This window comes from Camelina sativa, chromosome 17 (assembly GCF_000633955.1).
Source record: "Camelina sativa cultivar DH55 chromosome 17, Cs, whole genome shotgun sequence".
NCBI lineage: Eukaryota > Viridiplantae > Streptophyta > Magnoliopsida > Brassicales > Brassicaceae > Camelina > Camelina sativa.
In genome coordinates this window covers 1807995-1824732 of record NC_025701.1, presented here as the reverse complement: position 1 = coordinate 1824732, position 16738 = coordinate 1807995, and the positions used below count along the sequence as shown (strand labels likewise).

The window sequence follows — 16738 nt, the reverse complement described above, 5'->3', positions numbered from 1 at the left end:
CATTTATTGGGATAATCAAGTCACCAATTGCCTCAAAACCAATTATTTTGGCCGTTTCTTAATGAATTATTCGAGGAAATATCTTCTCTCTCTCTCTCTCTTTTTTTTAGCTTCAATTTGGCTTTTTCTCTATCCAATATATATAATGTATACTATTAAAAGTAATATTATTATTAAAAAAAAACATTACTATTAGTATTTTGTTTGGTAACTAATTTCTAAGAATTTGTTTTGTTTCAATTCTAGTAAATCCGTTCTACATGATTTTCTAATATGTAATAATGCTAATTGTTTTATACTTATGACTTTTTAATAATAAAAATCTTGAGTATTGAATTCAATATATTCATTCATTAAATTGGGAGAGAGGAGGTAGCTAGCTTTTAACGGTTATGAAATCTAACTAGTAAAGTTGTTTTCAAGATTCCATATGTAAGCTTCCCGACCGAGACTTTGAACCTTCCCATTTGGAGAGACAGACAGCCAAAAGGAACCGTGTCCATCTTCGGTTCCTCTGCCTCTCTCTCTCTCTCTCTCTCTCTCAAGAAAATTTATTCCTTTCTTCCACAACTTGGAAAAATCTTACACTTGTTGTACTTGTCTCTCTGCTTTAGATCTCTTCTTTCCACGAGACCAAATCTTCTCGGGTGGGTTTTCCCCGATCTGGGTCGGATCTGATTCCTCGGAAGCAACGAATCTCGAGGCTTCTTTTTGTGTTTTTTTTTTTTTTTTTTGTTGTTTTGGCTTTCGGGGAAAGGCTAAGAATCATTTGCTCTCTTCTCTACAGCGAAATAAAAAGAAAGATAACTTCCCCTTACTTGTGGTTGGTATCAGCAGCTCTTTGATTAGCTTTTCAATCCTCCGTCTCTGCTTCTTGATCTGGGTATATAAAAAAGTTTCCTTTTTTGGCAAATTTTTTCCTGGGTTTAGGATTTCCAATTTCGATTTGTTTTCGGGTTTGTTGAATGATTTGAATTTCGATTCCTAGTGTCTTATATCTGTTCAAAGCTGTCGGCTTTCCTCTAGCCACTTGGGGATTTTGCTTGGGTTTTTGGGTTTTATCTCCAATTTTTCCAGATTTGTTTGCAATTAGGTTTATAAAATTGGTCTGTGTTGAAAGGGTTTTAGGTTTTTTAAGATGATGTAACAACTCGAGTTAGGTTTCTCTTTTTGAGTCTTTTAAAAAGCTTTTAGTTTGTTATATATCCCATCCCACTACTGAGAGATATGGCAAGCAGCATTGATGTTACCAAGTACGGTCATAGCCCTGTTCATCACGCTGTTGTCACCAGAGATTATGCTGGTCTCAAGAAACTGTTATCCGCTCTTCCAAAGATGCGTGACCCTTCTGAGGTTAAGAACGAATCAGCTTCTGTAGCTGAAGAGACAAAAGCTGATTCAATCGCTTCTGTTATAGACAGGCGTGACGTCGTGAACCGAGACACGGCTCTCCATTTAGCTGTAAAGCTCGGTGATGAGACCTCAGCTGAGATGCTTATGGCATCAGGTGCTGATTGGAGCTTGCAGAATGAGCATGGATGGAGCGCATTACAAGAAGCTATTTGTGGTAGAGAAGAGAGGATCGCTATGATCATTGTGAGGCATTATCAGCCTTTGGCTTGGGCTAAATGGTGCAGGAGGTTGCCTCGGCTTTTGGCTACGATGCATAGAATGAGAGATTTCTATATGGAGATCACTTTCCATTTCGAGAGTTCTGTTATACCTTTCATTTCTAGGGTGGCGCCTTCGGATACTTATAAGATTTGGAAGAGGGGTGCTAATCTTAGAGCGGATATGACATTGGCTGGTTTTGATGGTTTCAGGATTCAAAGATCAGATCAGACTATACTGTTTCTTGGTGATGGGTCTGAGGATGGTAAAGTTCCTTCTGGTTCTCTTCTTATGATTTCACATAAGGATAAGGAGATTATGAATGCTTTAGACGGCGCTGGAGCTGCTGCATCAGAAGAAGAAGTTCGCCAAGAAGTGGCTGCAATGTCCAAGACAAGCATTTTCAGACCCGGGATCGATGTTACTCAAGCTGTTCTCTTCCCGCAGTTAACATGGAGACGTCAAGAGAAGACAGAAATGGTTGGGCAATGGAAAGCTAAAGTGTATGATATGCACAACGTAGTTGTTAGTATAAAATCAAGAAGAGTACCGGGTGCGATGACCGATGAGGAGCTTTTCTCAAACATTAATCAAGAAAACGATACAGAAAGCGAGGATCTTGGAGATATCTTGACGGAAGACGAGAAGAAGCAGCTGGAGTTAGCGCTCAAGTTGGATTCACCGGAAGAATCTTCTAGCAGCGAGATTTCTCAAAAGCAGAATAGTTGTTCTTTCGAGGAGCGAGAGATTCCAGTAACGGATGGAAACGGGTATTGCAAACAGGAGAAGAAAGGATGGTTCAGTGGATGGAGGAAACGAGAGGAAGCGCACAAACGAAGTAGTGTTCCTCCAAGAAGTTCACTTAGTGTAGATGAGAAAGTAAGCGATCTTCTTGGGGACGATGATTCTCCATCTCGTGGAGGAAGACCGATAAAACCTGGAAGACACTCAACGGTTGAGACTGTTGTGAGGGACGAAAACAGGGGATTAAGAGATTCATCAAAAGCAGCTTCAACATCAGAAGGCAGCGGAAGTAGCAAGCGAAAAGAAGGAAGCAAAGAGAACGAGTACAAGAAAGGGCTTAGACCAGTTCTTTGGCTTTCTGAGAGGTTTCCATTACAGACAAAAGAACTTCTTCCATTGCTCGATATCCTTGCAAATAAAGTCAAAGCAATTCGGCGTTTGAGAGAGCTTATGACTACGAAACTACCTTCCGGAACATTCCCAGTCAAGGTCTGTTCTGTTTTATATAACCTTCTGTGATCAGAATCATCATGTTAGTCCAACTAGTTACTAATTTCATTTGGATTTGTTTTTGTTTACTGCAGGTTGCTATTCCGGTGATTCCTACGATTAGAGTACTTGTTACATTTACAAAGTTTGAAGAGCTAGAAGCTATTGAAGATGAGTTTGTCACGCCACCATCAAGTCCCACTTCTTCAGTTCAGAACAGTCCTAGAGAAGAAACACAAAACTCATCAGCCTCATCCTCCTCATGGTTTCAGTGGATCAAAACACCGAGTCAGCGTCCATCAACAAGCTCGAGCTCTGGAGTTATTAATATCGGTAAAGCCGAGAACGATCAAGATCCATTTGCAATCCCAAGGGGATACAACTGGATCACATCTGAAGAGAAGAAGAAGAAGATCCAAGAGAAGAGTAAGGCTAAGAAGGGTAAGTCAACTCAGATCAGCTGAAGGAGTAACACAAGTAAGAAGAAAGATCTCTGAGAACATAAAATACTGAAATAGGAAAAATCTAGCGGATTATATTACTACTGGAAGAAAAAGAAAAAACAAATGGAACTTTTTTCCTGGTTCTTGTACTAATAAACCAGGGAAAAAACAGATTCAATTTAAATATATAGTGGGTGGGGGAAATTGAGGAATGATGTGGGTTAATGTTGTTGTGACTTTATTTATATTTGCTTATGATTCTTTCTCTTTCTTTTGGTATTAATCGTTGCATATGATTATTATATATATATCTTGAAATAAGCTGCAATTGTTGGTATGAGATCAAATCAAATTTCTCTATTTCTCAAGTGTCTTGAGTTCCTAGGTCACTTTTACTTAATGATGGGTTTACGAAACAGTCTACTAGAATCAACACACAGTTCAGAGGCAGTGCTAATGAGAAAGAAAAACACAAAATTCAAAAGGGATAAATAAATGTCACTGGATTATACAGACACCACAATATTTTCTTTTAGAATATCCTGCATGTTCTCCGTCCTCGGATGCGCTGCAAAATAAATTCCACAAAACGCATGTTAAATGTCATTTTTACCGGATCAACGTAAACCGGTAATTAACGGGTTTCCTAATAACCAAAGTTAACTAGCTGAGTTACAAAATCAAATCCATCATCCAAAAACAGAGTAACTTTTGTATGTCTAGACTTAGTTTACCTAAGCTCAAACTCTTGAACATGGGCAATATCTTTACCGTGGGCATCAGGCCAGCTTACTTTCCTCTGATCCACGCCTTTCTCCGCCTCCGTTTTGATCTTGAGGTTGCTTTTGAGACGGCAAGGCTCGCTGGAGACGGCGATGCAGCTTCTTCCGATGTGTCTCTTAGGTGGCTGATGTTGTCGCCTCCGTCTTCCTCCTCCTCCTCCTCCTCGGAAGCCAAGACGACCAGCATCTTCGACTTTTGTGCTCGATTTATTAATAATGTCGTCGGAACAAGTAGTTCTTGACGGTACGTAACAAGACCGGACCAAAGCCGTACACTTTTCTCTTGTTGATGTCGCCAGGTGGTTCAAGTTAATGACCTGATTTCGATCCAAACCCGTCCCGTAGTACTCAGTTGAACACAAACTAGACAGAGAACCTCTCTTAACTAAGACAAAAGAGATTTATCAAACAAAAGACAAAAAAAAGAACTATGTTTGTAGTTTGTGTGATTAAGGTTGTAAGATGATGCGTGGAAGAAAATGAGAGATGGTAATGAGAAGAAAAGGCATGAGGAAAAGGAGAAAGAGAGTAATTAAGTGTTAATGTTTTGTGGGTTTAGGCAATGATGCATTTTTGGCATATGGGATCGCTTTTGTGGGGTTTCCAATTCTTGCTTTTCTTTTTTTTCAACATGTTTGGGGTTTCATTCAGGAAAAATATAAGTTGGTATTGGATCTTTAAACAAACAATGGAGAAGTTGGTCCAGATGAGCGTTCTACATCACATATCAAAGAAGCACTAGTTTAAATTCTATAAACTATATAAACCAAATTCAAATTTTCAATCATTGCCAATTATTAAAGCTAGCACAAAACCCATAAATTTTGTAGAGTAACGTTAGCGACTTAGCTCATCATCTTTATAATGTGCCTATAATATACAAAATATTAAATATGGATGTATATACATATACATGCTATCATTAAAAAATGTCTAAACTGCATAATCATATAACATTTCAATTACCAACTGTTTACACCCAAAGAAAAGTTTCCATTTGGTTTGTTTGCATATCTTATCCATGTGTCATTCTGTATATAGCACTAAACATATCATGTATTTGTTGTATACACTTGATGCTTGGTATATCAATATATTATATACACTGTACAACTTACTTATCTTTTTTTTTCTTGTGTGTGCAACGCACATCTTACTATATTTAGTAATAGTATATAGTATATACAGGGCTGAGTATATACACAAATATAAAGATGATGAAGGTATATGTTGTTATGTTGGCATTGGAGTCATAGTTAGCAATAATAAGAGCTAACAAAGAATGCTAAGGCGTGGCGATGGAATGAATTATCATTATGATGTTTCCATTAACCCTATCACTTTAATTAGTTCTTTTATACGCTCTCTAATTTCCGCTTTTTTCCCAAGACATCGTTTCACCTGTCCTTGGTTCTATTTTCAATTCAGATCCATTGTAATGAAAATGACTAAATTACTTATGTTTCAAATTCAATGATTAAAATCTTACAGATAGGCCTCTAATATCATTATTAGGGAAAAACTCTATAGTACTATCACGAAAAGTATCACCTTTTTCTTGATATTTATGAAAGATTCTTCACATCGTTTCACTTGTCCTTGGTTCTTTTTTGGGAAAACGTCCTGGTTTCCCATGAGAACTATGATATCGTACCAGATGGAGCCCGATCTTTACTCCCGTCCCAGATGGCTCTCCTGAAATTCTTTTCAATCTATATACCCATATATCTGTAATTTACGTTTTGTATCTCCATGAGAATAGAAGATATCATCTATTTCACCATTGCTATAGGTTTAATTGGTTTACTATTTGATTAACCGAGTGACGAAGTTTACAAACCAAAATAAACCTGATTTCGACCCGATTAAAACCTGATTTTGACCCGATTAGAAACATAACCCTCAACCGAGAAATCCCTAAAATCACATTTTAACCTCTTTTTTGTTTTCTCTCGCGACGAACCCTAGAAAATCAAATTTCACCATCGATTTCTCAAATTGAATCGATGGATTTAATAATCCGATCTGGTTTTGGGCAACAAGATGGTATTGGGCAAAGAGATGGTGTTGGAGAACGAGAGTACGATGAAGAAGGAGAGGATCGAGATGAATTTCACGTCGATATGCTTGCTCAGGAATTTACCGATGCTGAAGAGTCGATTCGTCATGATACGTACCCAGAAAGTGACGACGAGGAAGAAGGTCGTGGTCGTGGTGCGGGTCGTGGTCGTGGTGCGGGTCCAGAGAGGGTGTTTACGGATATCGGACGTGGTGATGGAACTTTGTGGAAAGACCAATCCTTCTACAATGGGGTCGCATTCAAGGAGAGTGTCTTGGACTATGCACTACATACTGGTTACAATTTGAAGCAATACAGGTATGACAAAGATAAACTCGGGTTTAGATGTGTTGGGGATAAGGGCAATTGTGAGTGGAAAGTGTTTGCTGCACTTCTTCCAAACGCATCTTTGTGGAAGATTACGAAATACATTGATAAGCATTGTTGTACCCCCAATGGCGAGTGTGAGATGTTTAAGGTCCCAGTCATAGCTAGAATTTTTCTCGATAAGATTAGAGAGGAACCGGATCATTACAAGCCTTTGAGGATTGAACAGATTATCATGGAAAGGTGGAAGATATCCGCTACTAGGCCACAATGTCAAGCTGCTCGGAGAAAGGCTTTGGGATGGATAGAGTATGAGTATGAACAACAGTTTGCACGACTGCGAGATTACCAAGCTGAGATCTTGGAAGCAAATCCAGGGTCTGTTGTGGAGATTGATACAATTAAGAATGATGCTGGTCAAGACGTCTTCAATCGGTTTTATGTTTGTTTCGATGCCCTTAGAAGAACTTGGAAACAGACTTGCCGGCCAATAATAGGAGTTGATGGCGCCTTCTTAAAGGCAAAGATCAAGGGACAGTTGCTTGCTGCATTAGGCAGAGATGCAGACAATGGCATCTATCCAATAGCCTGGTGTGTTGTTCAAGTTGAGAACAAAGACAATTGGTTATGGTTTGTGAAGAGATTGAAGACTGACCTGGATCTAAACGAGGGAGATGGTTACATTTTAGTGTCTGATCGACAAAAGGTATGTATCTAACTAATTTATTATATTGGTTAATAAATGTGAATGCTCTCGTTTTTAATATGTTTGGTTTTTGGTTCTCAATTAGGGGTTGATAAAAGCTGTGGAGTTGGAGTTACCACAAATAGAGCATAGAATGTGTGTTAGACACATCTATGGGAACTTGAAGAAGACTCATCCTTCCAAGAAGCAAATCAAGCCACTCCTCTGGCATATGGCTTGGAGCTATAATGCAAAACAGTTCGGTGAGAGACTGGAACAGATACACGCTTATGACACTGGTGTGTATGATGATGTTATGAAGTCGAAACCAAAGAGCTGGTGTCGTGCCTTCTATAAGTTGGGGGGTTATTGCGAAGATGTTGACAACAACTTCACAGAATCTTTCAACAAGACCATCGACAAAGCAAGGGAGAAACCGTTTGTGGCAATGTTGGAGACAGTTAGAAGACTGTCTATGGTTCGGATTGCCAAGCGTTCAGCTCTCTCTCATTCTCACAAAGGTAATTAACTTTATTCAAAATTTAATGCAATTTTCTACGATTGTCTATGATTTTATTCAAAGACTGTCTATGATTTCTACATATTTAATGCAATGTTCTTGGTTTTTGATGTTTCAGGTTTATGTACTCCATATGTGGCAAGGTTTCTTGCTAAAGAGCATGACAAAGCTTCGGAATGCCAGGTGCATCCTTCTACTAATGGGTGCTTTGAAGTCACACTGGATGGAGACAAACACAGAGTTAGTTTACAAAATATGACTTGTACCTGCAAAAAATATCAAATATGTGGTATTCCATGTGAGCATGCCTATGGAGTGATTCTGAAGAGGACGTTAAGTGCTGATGACTATGTCTGCCAGTGGTTTCGAACTGCTATGTGGAGGCTTAACTACACAAATGGCATTACTCCACAAAGGGGTGCTCGTCATTGGCCTTCGACTTTAGGTGAGAATGTTCATGTTCCACCTGAGCCACCACAACCTGGGAGAAAGAAGATAACCAAGGCAGACAAGAAGAGGAAGCCAGGTGTAAATGAGTCTCCTGTCAAGAAGAAACCAAAACATAAAAAAAGGATAATGCACTGTGGAATTTGTGGTTCTGATCAGCATAACCGTAGGTACCACCAGAAGAAGAATCAAACACAGGTTGTTAATCGGTTTTTTCTCATTTTATTTCTCAAGATGAGTCTCTTGTTCTCATTTTTTGAAATTTGCGGTTTTTCAGGCTTCTCAGGGTGGTGGAGGAGAAGTTGTTCAAGGTGGTGGACTTTCTCAAGATGGTGGTGGACTTTCTCAATCTGGTGGAGGAGAAGTTGTTCAGGGTGGTGGAGGACTATCTCAAGGTGGTGGAGGACTTTCACAAGCCTGAATATTGAAGATTATGGTAGTAGGGGTCTGTTTTTTGGTTTAAGAGACTAGTTGGATCTGTATTTTGGTCGAATAGACTAGTAGGGTTATGTTTTTGGTCTGTGATCATGTTGAGAACATGATTTCAAAACGTTATCATTCTGCTTGTTTTCAGAACATGTGTTCATCATGTTCTGCCTTTTATGAAATGTGGAATGTCTTATCTTATTAAATGCAATAGCAACACCAACAGGAGTTCACACTCAACACCAAAACAAACAAGAGCATAAAGCAGAGCATACAACCGAACAACAATAGATTACAACCGAACAATAGTTTACAATAGCTCATCATACAAGCTTAAACAGAGCAAACAAGATCATAAAACCGAAAACACATACAATTATACTCTTATTCATCCTACATTGCAATTCAGCTTTTGCTTCCAACAAAACTTCTTCAACCCTCTCACAAAGCTCTTTTTCGAACTCCATTTGCATCTTCTCAAATTTCAGCTTCTGTTCTTGCAATGTCTCTATTGTACGCTCTTTCATCTCTTCTTTTACTCTCTCAAATTGAACACCCAATGTTGCTACCTCGTCCAACAATGCCTCATCGACCCACTTAAAGATGTGGTTATCGTTCACAAGCTAACATTATATCATAGAATACAATGAAAATTGATGAGAAGGATTAGGCTCGGATTTGGATTAGGTCGATGTCTACATCAAACAAAGCATAACATAGTACCTTCTTTGCTGCTGCTTCTCGACATCGAAAGTATCTCCGAGAAGGATTAGGCTCGGATTTGGAATTCTTTGCCACGATGTGTTCCCCACACCAGCATCTCTTAGGCACGCCAACGACGAATCCTCTTTGTCGAACATTTGATGAACCACTCGAACCTCCAGAAACGGTACTCATGGTTGCAAAGATCGATTTAAGAATTTTATGCTTTTAGGGTTTGAGGATTTGGGGATTTTAATGGAGTTATAGATGTGTTATAGATGTATCGTCTCGGGTCGGATTATTAACATCAGTCAGGTTTTATTTTTGGTTTTCTATTTGGTATGAACGGTATCGTATCGGTTCACTCTTTAAACCGATAACATCCCGATATATGGGTATATAGATTGAGAAGAATTTCATGAGAGCCATCTGGGACGGGGGTAAAGATCGGGCTCCATCTGGTACGATATCATAGTTCTCATGGGGAACCAGGACGTTTTCCCTTCTTTTTTTTTACAAATAAAGGTCACTATATTGGGCCAAAACAGAACTAACCATGGAGTATTGGTGTTTGATTTTTTTTTTTTGGGTGCCTATATATTTATATTAAGATTAAGAGTTGGTTACAGCAACACAAATTATGATATCTTTGCCAAGGTGATGACTGTAATGTGGAGGAAGCTGGGTAAAAAATGTTAAGTAATCCCAATTTATGTATACACCTTAGCACTTTCCTATTTCATGCAAAGATTTAACTCACCTAACCTTTTTTTTTGTTTAGCAAAAGAACATATGATGAATGCAACCAATTTTTTTTTTTTAAATGATTAGATTATAAGAGATTGTAAAAATATTTTTCACAAAACCTGATCAATCAAAAAAATAAATAGCCGTAGAAACCAGTTTAGAAATTCTAAAATCAAAATAGCTCAAATAGAGGTTTATAATCAATTTTCATTTCTAAAACATGGCTTAGCAATGTTAATTTAAAAAAAAAAATTATGTGCGGCATCGCACGAGACGATTTCCTAGTGTATTTTAATTACTCAACCAAAAAAGAAAAAAAAAGTATCATCATGATATGATCAAAGTAATATTTTTTCGAGAGAGATGTTGAATATAAGCATCAGATCTATAGAAGTTAGACAAAAAGACGAAGAAGATGGTACGTGGTGTGCTGATGTTACTAATGCTCAGCGTGACAATGGCGACGACACTAACGATGGATTGCCGTCCACCACCGGTGCATTTAAGGTCCAAATAAACTATAGTTTGTTTGTTAACTCTCAAAAAAAATATGTAGATGTGTGATTTTACACTGAATAAATCTCCATCTACAACTTTATATCTAGTATTAGTATAAACACAAATAAAAAGATGACGAAGGTATATGTTGTTATATATGTTGGCATTGGGGCCATAGTTTAGTAATAATAACACCTAACAAAGAATGCTAAGGCGTGACCATGAATGAATTATCATTATGATGTTTCCATTAGCCCTATCACTTTATTTAGTTATTTTCTACGCTCTCTGATTTTCACCTTTTTCTCTGTGGTTCTATTTTTTCAGTTCATATCCATTTTAATGAAAATGACTAAATTACCTATGTTTGAAACTTTATGATTAAAATCTTACAAATAGGCCTCTAATATCATTATTTAGAAAAAGTCTATATTATCACTTTTTTCTTGACATTTCTATAAGATTCTTCACAAAATATAATGAATGATCCCTTATATAATAAAACGGAAGTACACAATTTTTTTTTGTAGACTATATAATTTTTATAAGTTGGTTACAAAATAGGTTATATATAAATACATTAAAGAATATCCCCAAAAAATCATTTTAAAGAGAATATTTCAAAATAAAATCTTTAGTATTCCATATATTGTTATAAAATATATATTGTTAGGCATAAAAATATACTATTCGACATAAAAAAATGAATAAAATTTTGGCAATTTATCACACACTTAATCGTAATTTTCAAGATCTTATTGTGCTGTTAAAAATAAAATATTACCTAAGCACGGATCATATTAAAAAACTTTCGACAAACATGTTCAAAAATTAAAATGAAACAAACAACAAACATAAACATTTCTCATACATAAAATTAAAAACTTAATAATATAAAACTTACTTTCAAGCTATCATATTTAGCATATGATTTTATTGCATAATGTTTTATCCAAAACAAACTTTAAAATAGTCATATAAATTATATATTATTTTAAAATTATAATATAAATAAAAAGAATTTTAATCCGTAGTAATAAACGCGTAATGTTTTTTGAATTAATGATTTATAATGGTCCGATGATAAATTCTCACTGAAACAAAAAAAAAATAGAAGGGCCAAAATTGAGAAAATGAAAAACTTATAGTGCCCAAACGTTATTTAAAAGAAAGCAAAGTCGTCGTGTGAGAAAAGTAAACGCGACACGTACGGCCACCTGATTAGTAACACGTGGGTCCATCTCTTTGCTTTGAATTCGAAATGAACAGTACAGATGGAAGGGAAAGATATTTGTGACGCTTTATTATTATTTTTCCTTTCAAAAACAATTAAAAAAAAACCCCTGAAAACTAAAATATGTCAAACATGGAACTAAAAATAAAAAAAACTAAATAGCATAAGATTTGACATAATACTAGAAAAGGTAAAAAAATTCAGACTTCGAATTATTTTCTATTTTTACTTCTGGTCTTCTGGATAACCTTAATTATATATAATCACCACATTTTTGTTGGTTCAACACTATAATCACCACAATAATCCCAAAACTCAAAGTTTGTTTTATCAAAATAAATAAATACATTTTTTTATACGAAGGTTTTTGCATTAAAAAATAACCACATTCAGCGGCAGACACACAGTTAATTAAGGATGGTGGGCGTTATCGAAAGAGGTTAGATTTGAAAAAAAAAAATCAAAACAAGAAGACCTAACTGAAAAAGAAAAATCAAAAAAAAAAAAAAAACAAAATTTGGCCAAGTCTCGAAGTCGTGAGAGAATAATGGGGACGGATAGGGTACGTGGCAATATTTTATAGGTTAAAAAAACGACCAGCACTCGGTATTTTAGATCCAGTTGACGATAATGAACCAAGACTATAACCCGTCCAGGTTCCGTCTTCTTCTTCCACAATATAACTTATTTCCTCACACAACCCACACCCCCTAGAAAGAGAGAAAAAGTAGGTTTCTTCATTTAGAGTTGATTATGATGATGACCATGATTCAGAGGAGAGGAGGAGTAGACTCGTCGTCGGCAGCGTACAACGTTGTCCATAAGCTACCTCATGGAGACAGTCCTTATGTCCGAGCCAAACATGTTCAGGTAAAAGAACAAACCAAAACGATTTTTGATTTATATACTATATTTGCTCTGGCTGAGGAAACTGATTTTTTAAAAAAATTTTGGATTGATGTTTTTTTGGTTTGGTTTCAGTTGGTGGAGAAAGATGCAGAAGCAGCGATAGAGTTGTTTTGGAGAGCGATTAAAGCGAGAGATAGAGTTGATAGTGCTCTTAAAGACATGGCTTTGTTGATGAAACAACAGAACAGAGCTGAGGAAGCCATTGAAGCTATTCATTCCTTTAGAGATCTTTGTTCTAGGCAAGCTCAAGAATCACTTGACAATGTCCTCATCGATCTTTTCAAGGTATAAAATAATCTTCTTCTCTTCTTTATTCTTAGATTGTGAAATTGACAATATTGGTATTTTGAATTCTGAGCAGAAATGTGGGAGGATTGAAGAGCAAGTTGAGTTATTGAAGCAAAAGCTTTGGATGATATATCAAGGAGAAGCTTTCAATGGCAAACCAACAAAGACTGCCAGATCTCATGGCAAGAAATTTCAGGTCACGGTCGAGAAAGAAACCTCTAGGATCTTGGTATGATTTTGTTCTCATTTAGTCTCTTTTAGATTTCTGAAGTCTCTTTCTTGATCAATGAACTTATGAGAATGAATGAATGTGTTACGGATGTTATAGGGAAACTTGGGATGGGCTTATATGCAGCTAAGGGACTACACAGCGGCTGAAACCGTTTACAGGAAAGCTCAAGTGATAGAGCCAGATGCTAACAAGGCTTGTAATTTATGCACATGTCTTATCAAGCAAGGGAAGTACGATGAGGCAAGGTCGATTCTCTCTCGTCATGTACTAACAGAGAACAAAGAAGGGTTTGGTGATCCGAGGTTGAAGGCTCGTGTTCAAGAGATATTGAGTGAGCTAGACCCACAGGAGAAGGAAGCACCGGTTTTAGCTTCTGTGTCTGTGGAATGTGATGTTGGTATGGATGAGATTGCAGTTGTCGAAGGGTTTGATGATTTTGTCAAGGAATGGAGGAGGCCTTATAGGACAAGAAGGCTTCCGATTTTCGAAGAAATCTTACCACTGAGAGATCAATTAGCTTGTTGATGATTCTCTGTGTGTGGATTTTGATGGTTTTGAATACAGAAATAGAAACTTTTTTGGTTAGAAAGGATGTAGTAATATAGAGTTTACTTCTTGTAAGCTTTTGTTTTGGGTGTCGTTATCTGTTATCACTGTAATGTCTAATAGAATCTCATTCCAAATAGTGATGTTATATCTATAAATAATTTAGTTGGAAGAATGTAAAGCTGATCGTTAGACATCATATAGAATACAAAAGTATAAAAGCCTGACCTATAATAGTAAGTAAATCAAAGAAATGCTTAAAAACAGTTGGTTTCCTAAGGATCATTCTTGGTACCGAGTCACATTGTTATGCCTAAAAGTAGGAAAATACAGAAGAAAACGAGAAAAAGGGATAAACTATACTGGGAGGATCTCTAATCAGATTAGTAGCAATGTTGGTCTGATATATCCATCTGGATCGAGTTTAACACTTGAAGCCATGGCAAACCGACAAAATGATGATGAGAATCAAAGCAACGACGATGCCAAAGACTACGAGCTTTATCTTCATGTTTTCAAACCACAACTTTCTTTTCATCTTTGTTCCTTGTGTTCTAAAATCTTGTGCCTTTTGTAAAATATTCAGAAAAAAAAAGAAGAGCATGTTACCACTTGATAAGATGTCTATATGTAGTGTTTATGCCGTATTAGAGATGTGGTTACTAACCTGTGAGCGAAGGTTCTCAGTTTTGTCAACTAATAGCTCGATTTTCTCACCACGGTCAAGGACCTGTCATGAGAATGAATTGCAGACACAACACATTCAGCTTACGTGTGATGAGTTTCCAAAGAAGACATGGGATCAATTGATTCTAACCTTCTCAATGTTCTCCATCATAACACCCTTCACTTCAGTCACTTGAGCCTTAACCTTGGACAGTTTGCTAATCTCCTCAGGATGATCCGCACAGTACTGCATGTGCTCCTTCAATTTAGACCTGAATTACAACAAAACCAGTTTAAAACACACAACCACAAAAGATGCAGTTGGAGTATAGTTATGGTGATATTTATTAATGTAAAAACTCAAAAAAAGTACCCGAATTCTCTGTTCAAGCTGTTGGCTTTAGCAGTGGAAGCTTTGCCACCACCATATCTCTTGCTAAAATCCTCCTTGACTCGCTCCAAGAAAGCCATTGGTATCTGCCTCCCAGCAGATTCCACAACAACAACACAATAGGCTGCATACCAAAAAGAGAGAATGAAAGATCTCTTATTACATCACATCCCCATCTGATGCATATATAAACGTGGTGCATTTGATTCCCAAAAACAGAGTATCAAAAAGGCTTCCAAACATAATATCAAATGATCAAAGATTACATCCAACAAAGACATGCATGAAAAAATAACCAAAGATTCACATACGTAAACAGTTCCGCAAGAAACGAGTGCAACCAAAGATGCATTGATGTAGAACATGTAGATCGAAAATAAGAAAAAACAAAAACGAATCGAGGCAAAAATAAACATGAGAACGTGTTTTGAGATAGGGAGGGAGAGACATACTGAAGCCATTTTCAGCGAGGTAATTGAAAGTGTGACCGTCGCAGTTGTAGGTAAACTTATTGTTCGAGGACGGAAGCTTCTGGAGGCACTGAGCGGCTACAGAGGTGAAATTACCTTTGAACTCGGTGTATTCGACGAGGATCACCGTACCACGAGCGACGAAGCTGTAGATCAGAGATTGTTGTCCCATTCTTTCTTAAGTTTGATAACAAAGAGAAAGAAAAAGAAACACTAATTAAACAACACCACAAACCGGATCAGAGAGATTAGTAAACGATGTAAAAGAAAAAAGAAAAAATCAAAAGGGAACGAGGGGTGGTAGCGATAGAGAGAGCAGGACGCAGAGATCGGAGAAGAAGAGATAACAAAATTATTATTATTGTATGAGAACGCTCGATTTGCGCGACAAACACTTGACTTTAATTTTTCCTTTTCCTTTTTCCTAACGTTCAAATTTCGAATTTTAAATATTAAAAAGGTAACTAACAAAATAAATTCATCTTCGATATAGTCGCGTATTAATTGTTGTAGTCTTTTTACTTTTTACGCCACGGTGGATCGATTTCAATTCAAATGTTTACTACTTAATTCACAAAAAAAAAAAAAAAATACATCTCATATCTACAGTGGATATATATATATATATATATATAAATGATTCGATGAACTTCTAAGAGAAAAATATATAGTGGAAACGAATTAAGAAAATTGCAATACCACAGAGTAGTATAAGGGTTTGTTTTAGTTGTTAATTTTTTCTCAAAGTTTGACTTGTTCTTTTTTTCGGTTGCAAGTTAATACTAATATTTATGAAAGTAGTGAGGTTACTTAAAGAATGATCAATAAGATAATGTTGCAACAACATAACCTTTACTTGCATTCCAATTCACCAAGTTCTAACCACAACCTAACTACTAAAGTTTTTCTTTTTAATTATTTGGATGTTGAGTTTGATTGTTGATCAAATATTTAGGAACACGTTAACAAAATAAATTAGCCGGTTCTAAATAATGCAGAGCAATTATACGTTATCGATGACAAGAGATAATGGTAGATAAAAGTTATAAATTTTGTTGGTGTAACAAGATATTAATGACTTTATGAGCTCCGTCCGGTCCACACAAATTTGAAGCCATTACAACAAACAAAAGAAAGAAGCTTATTTCCTTGTTATGGCCGTTTGTTTCCCTTAGCAAGAAACCAAAACCACTATTCTTTTCTAAAAGAATGTGAAATTTCTTGTTAGTATATGGCTAATAGGTGTTAGCTTTGATTGTAAGAATTAAGAAAACTTAGTTTATGCTTTTACCCTTATTATATCTCAATCTACTACGAGTTATAATCAATTCGTTTCTCTGTTAAATTATAAACATTTTATTTTAAATCTGTAACTGAGCTAAGACTGACTGGGATCAATATGATGAATTTGGAAACGAAAAAAGGAGATATTTTGAAGAAGAAGACAGAGACAGGCTCTGTGTTTCTCTTCGACCATGGGACCTGAAACATGTCCTAAAATTGGTAATAATTTGCCATCCGC

General features: G+C 36.5%; 6 protein-coding genes across 6 annotated transcripts; 3 read left to right on the top strand and 3 right to left on the bottom strand.

Annotated features, from left to right (window-relative positions):
- LOC104754622 (ankyrin repeat domain-containing protein 13C-like) lies at positions 418-3554 on the top strand. Its single transcript, XM_010476843.2, has 2 exons — positions 418-2844; positions 2940-3554. Exons 1-2 carry the CDS (start codon positions 1228-1230, stop codon positions 3306-3308), a joined length of 1986 nt encoding a protein of 661 aa, XP_010475145.1. The 5' UTR covers positions 418-1227; the 3' UTR covers positions 3309-3554.
- LOC104754621 lies at positions 3630-4669 on the bottom strand. Its single transcript, XM_010476842.2, has 2 exons — positions 4022-4669; positions 3630-3855 (listed from the first exon to the last, which is right to left on the bottom strand). The coding sequence occupies exon 1, from the start codon at positions 4254-4256 to the stop codon at positions 4077-4079; it is 180 nt and encodes a 59-aa protein (XP_010475144.1). The 5' UTR covers positions 4257-4669; the 3' UTR covers positions 3630-3855; positions 4022-4076.
- On the top strand, positions 5752-7887 carry LOC104759072. The gene is made up of 2 exons (XM_019238792.1): positions 5752-7161; positions 7247-7887. The coding sequence occupies exons 1-2, from the start codon at positions 6076-6078 to the stop codon at positions 7667-7669; spliced, it is 1509 nt and encodes a 502-aa protein (XP_019094337.1). The 5' UTR covers positions 5752-6075; the 3' UTR covers positions 7670-7887.
- Positions 8481-9731, bottom strand: LOC104754620 (uncharacterized protein At4g04775-like). Its single transcript, XM_010476841.1, has 2 exons — positions 9257-9731; positions 8481-9156 (listed from the first exon to the last, which is right to left on the bottom strand). Exons 1-2 carry the CDS (start codon positions 9428-9430, stop codon positions 8857-8859), a joined length of 474 nt encoding a protein of 157 aa, XP_010475143.1. The 5' UTR covers positions 9431-9731; the 3' UTR covers positions 8481-8856.
- On the top strand, positions 12394-13837 carry LOC104754619 (protein SULFUR DEFICIENCY-INDUCED 2). The gene is made up of 4 exons (XM_010476839.2): positions 12394-12584; positions 12696-12908; positions 12985-13140; positions 13240-13837. Exons 1-4 carry the CDS (start codon positions 12468-12470, stop codon positions 13666-13668), a joined length of 915 nt encoding a protein of 304 aa, XP_010475141.1. The 5' UTR covers positions 12394-12467; the 3' UTR covers positions 13669-13837.
- LOC104754618 (putative vesicle-associated membrane protein 726) lies at positions 13944-15975 on the bottom strand. Its single transcript, XM_010476838.1, has 5 exons — positions 15199-15975; positions 14729-14870; positions 14507-14627; positions 14357-14419; positions 13944-14257 (listed from the first exon to the last, which is right to left on the bottom strand). The coding sequence occupies exons 1-5, from the start codon at positions 15386-15388 to the stop codon at positions 14114-14116; spliced, it is 660 nt and encodes a 219-aa protein (XP_010475140.1). The 5' UTR covers positions 15389-15975; the 3' UTR covers positions 13944-14113.

Coding starts and splice junctions, on each gene's coding strand:
- LOC104759072 (XM_019238792.1), top strand. CDS start 6,076: ATGGATTTAATAATCCGATCTGGTTTTGGGCAACAAGATGGTATTGGG. Junction 7,162..7,246: donor TAGTGTCTGATCGACAAAAG/GTATGTATCTAA, acceptor GTTCTCAATTAG/GGGTTGATAAAAGCTGTGGA.
- LOC104754618 (XM_010476838.1), bottom strand. CDS start 15,388: ATGGGACAACAATCTCTGATCTACAGCTTCGTCGCTCGTGGTACGGTG. Junction 14,628..14,728: donor AGCTTGAACAGAGAATTCGG/GTACTTTTTTTG, acceptor GTTGTAATTCAG/GTCTAAATTGAAGGAGCACA. Junction 14,420..14,506: donor TGATGGAGAACATTGAGAAG/GTTAGAATCAAT, acceptor TTCTCATGACAG/GTCCTTGACCGTGGTGAGAA.
- LOC104754621 (XM_010476842.2), bottom strand. CDS start 4,256: ATGCTGGTCGTCTTGGCTTCCGAGGAGGAGGAGGAGGAGGAAGACGGA.
- LOC104754619 (XM_010476839.2), top strand. CDS start 12,468: ATGATGATGACCATGATTCAGAGGAGAGGAGGAGTAGACTCGTCGTCG. Junction 12,585..12,695: donor TCCGAGCCAAACATGTTCAG/GTAAAAGAACAA, acceptor GTTTGGTTTCAG/TTGGTGGAGAAAGATGCAGA. Junction 13,141..13,239: donor AAGAAACCTCTAGGATCTTG/GTATGATTTTGT, acceptor CGGATGTTATAG/GGAAACTTGGGATGGGCTTA.
- LOC104754622 (XM_010476843.2), top strand. CDS start 1,228: ATGGCAAGCAGCATTGATGTTACCAAGTACGGTCATAGCCCTGTTCAT. Junction 2,845..2,939: donor CCGGAACATTCCCAGTCAAG/GTCTGTTCTGTT, acceptor TGTTTACTGCAG/GTTGCTATTCCGGTGATTCC.
- LOC104754620 (XM_010476841.1), bottom strand. CDS start 9,430: ATGAGTACCGTTTCTGGAGGTTCGAGTGGTTCATCAAATGTTCGACAA. Junction 9,157..9,256: donor GAGAAGCAGCAGCAAAGAAG/GTACTATGTTAT, acceptor ATATAATGTTAG/CTTGTGAACGATAACCACAT.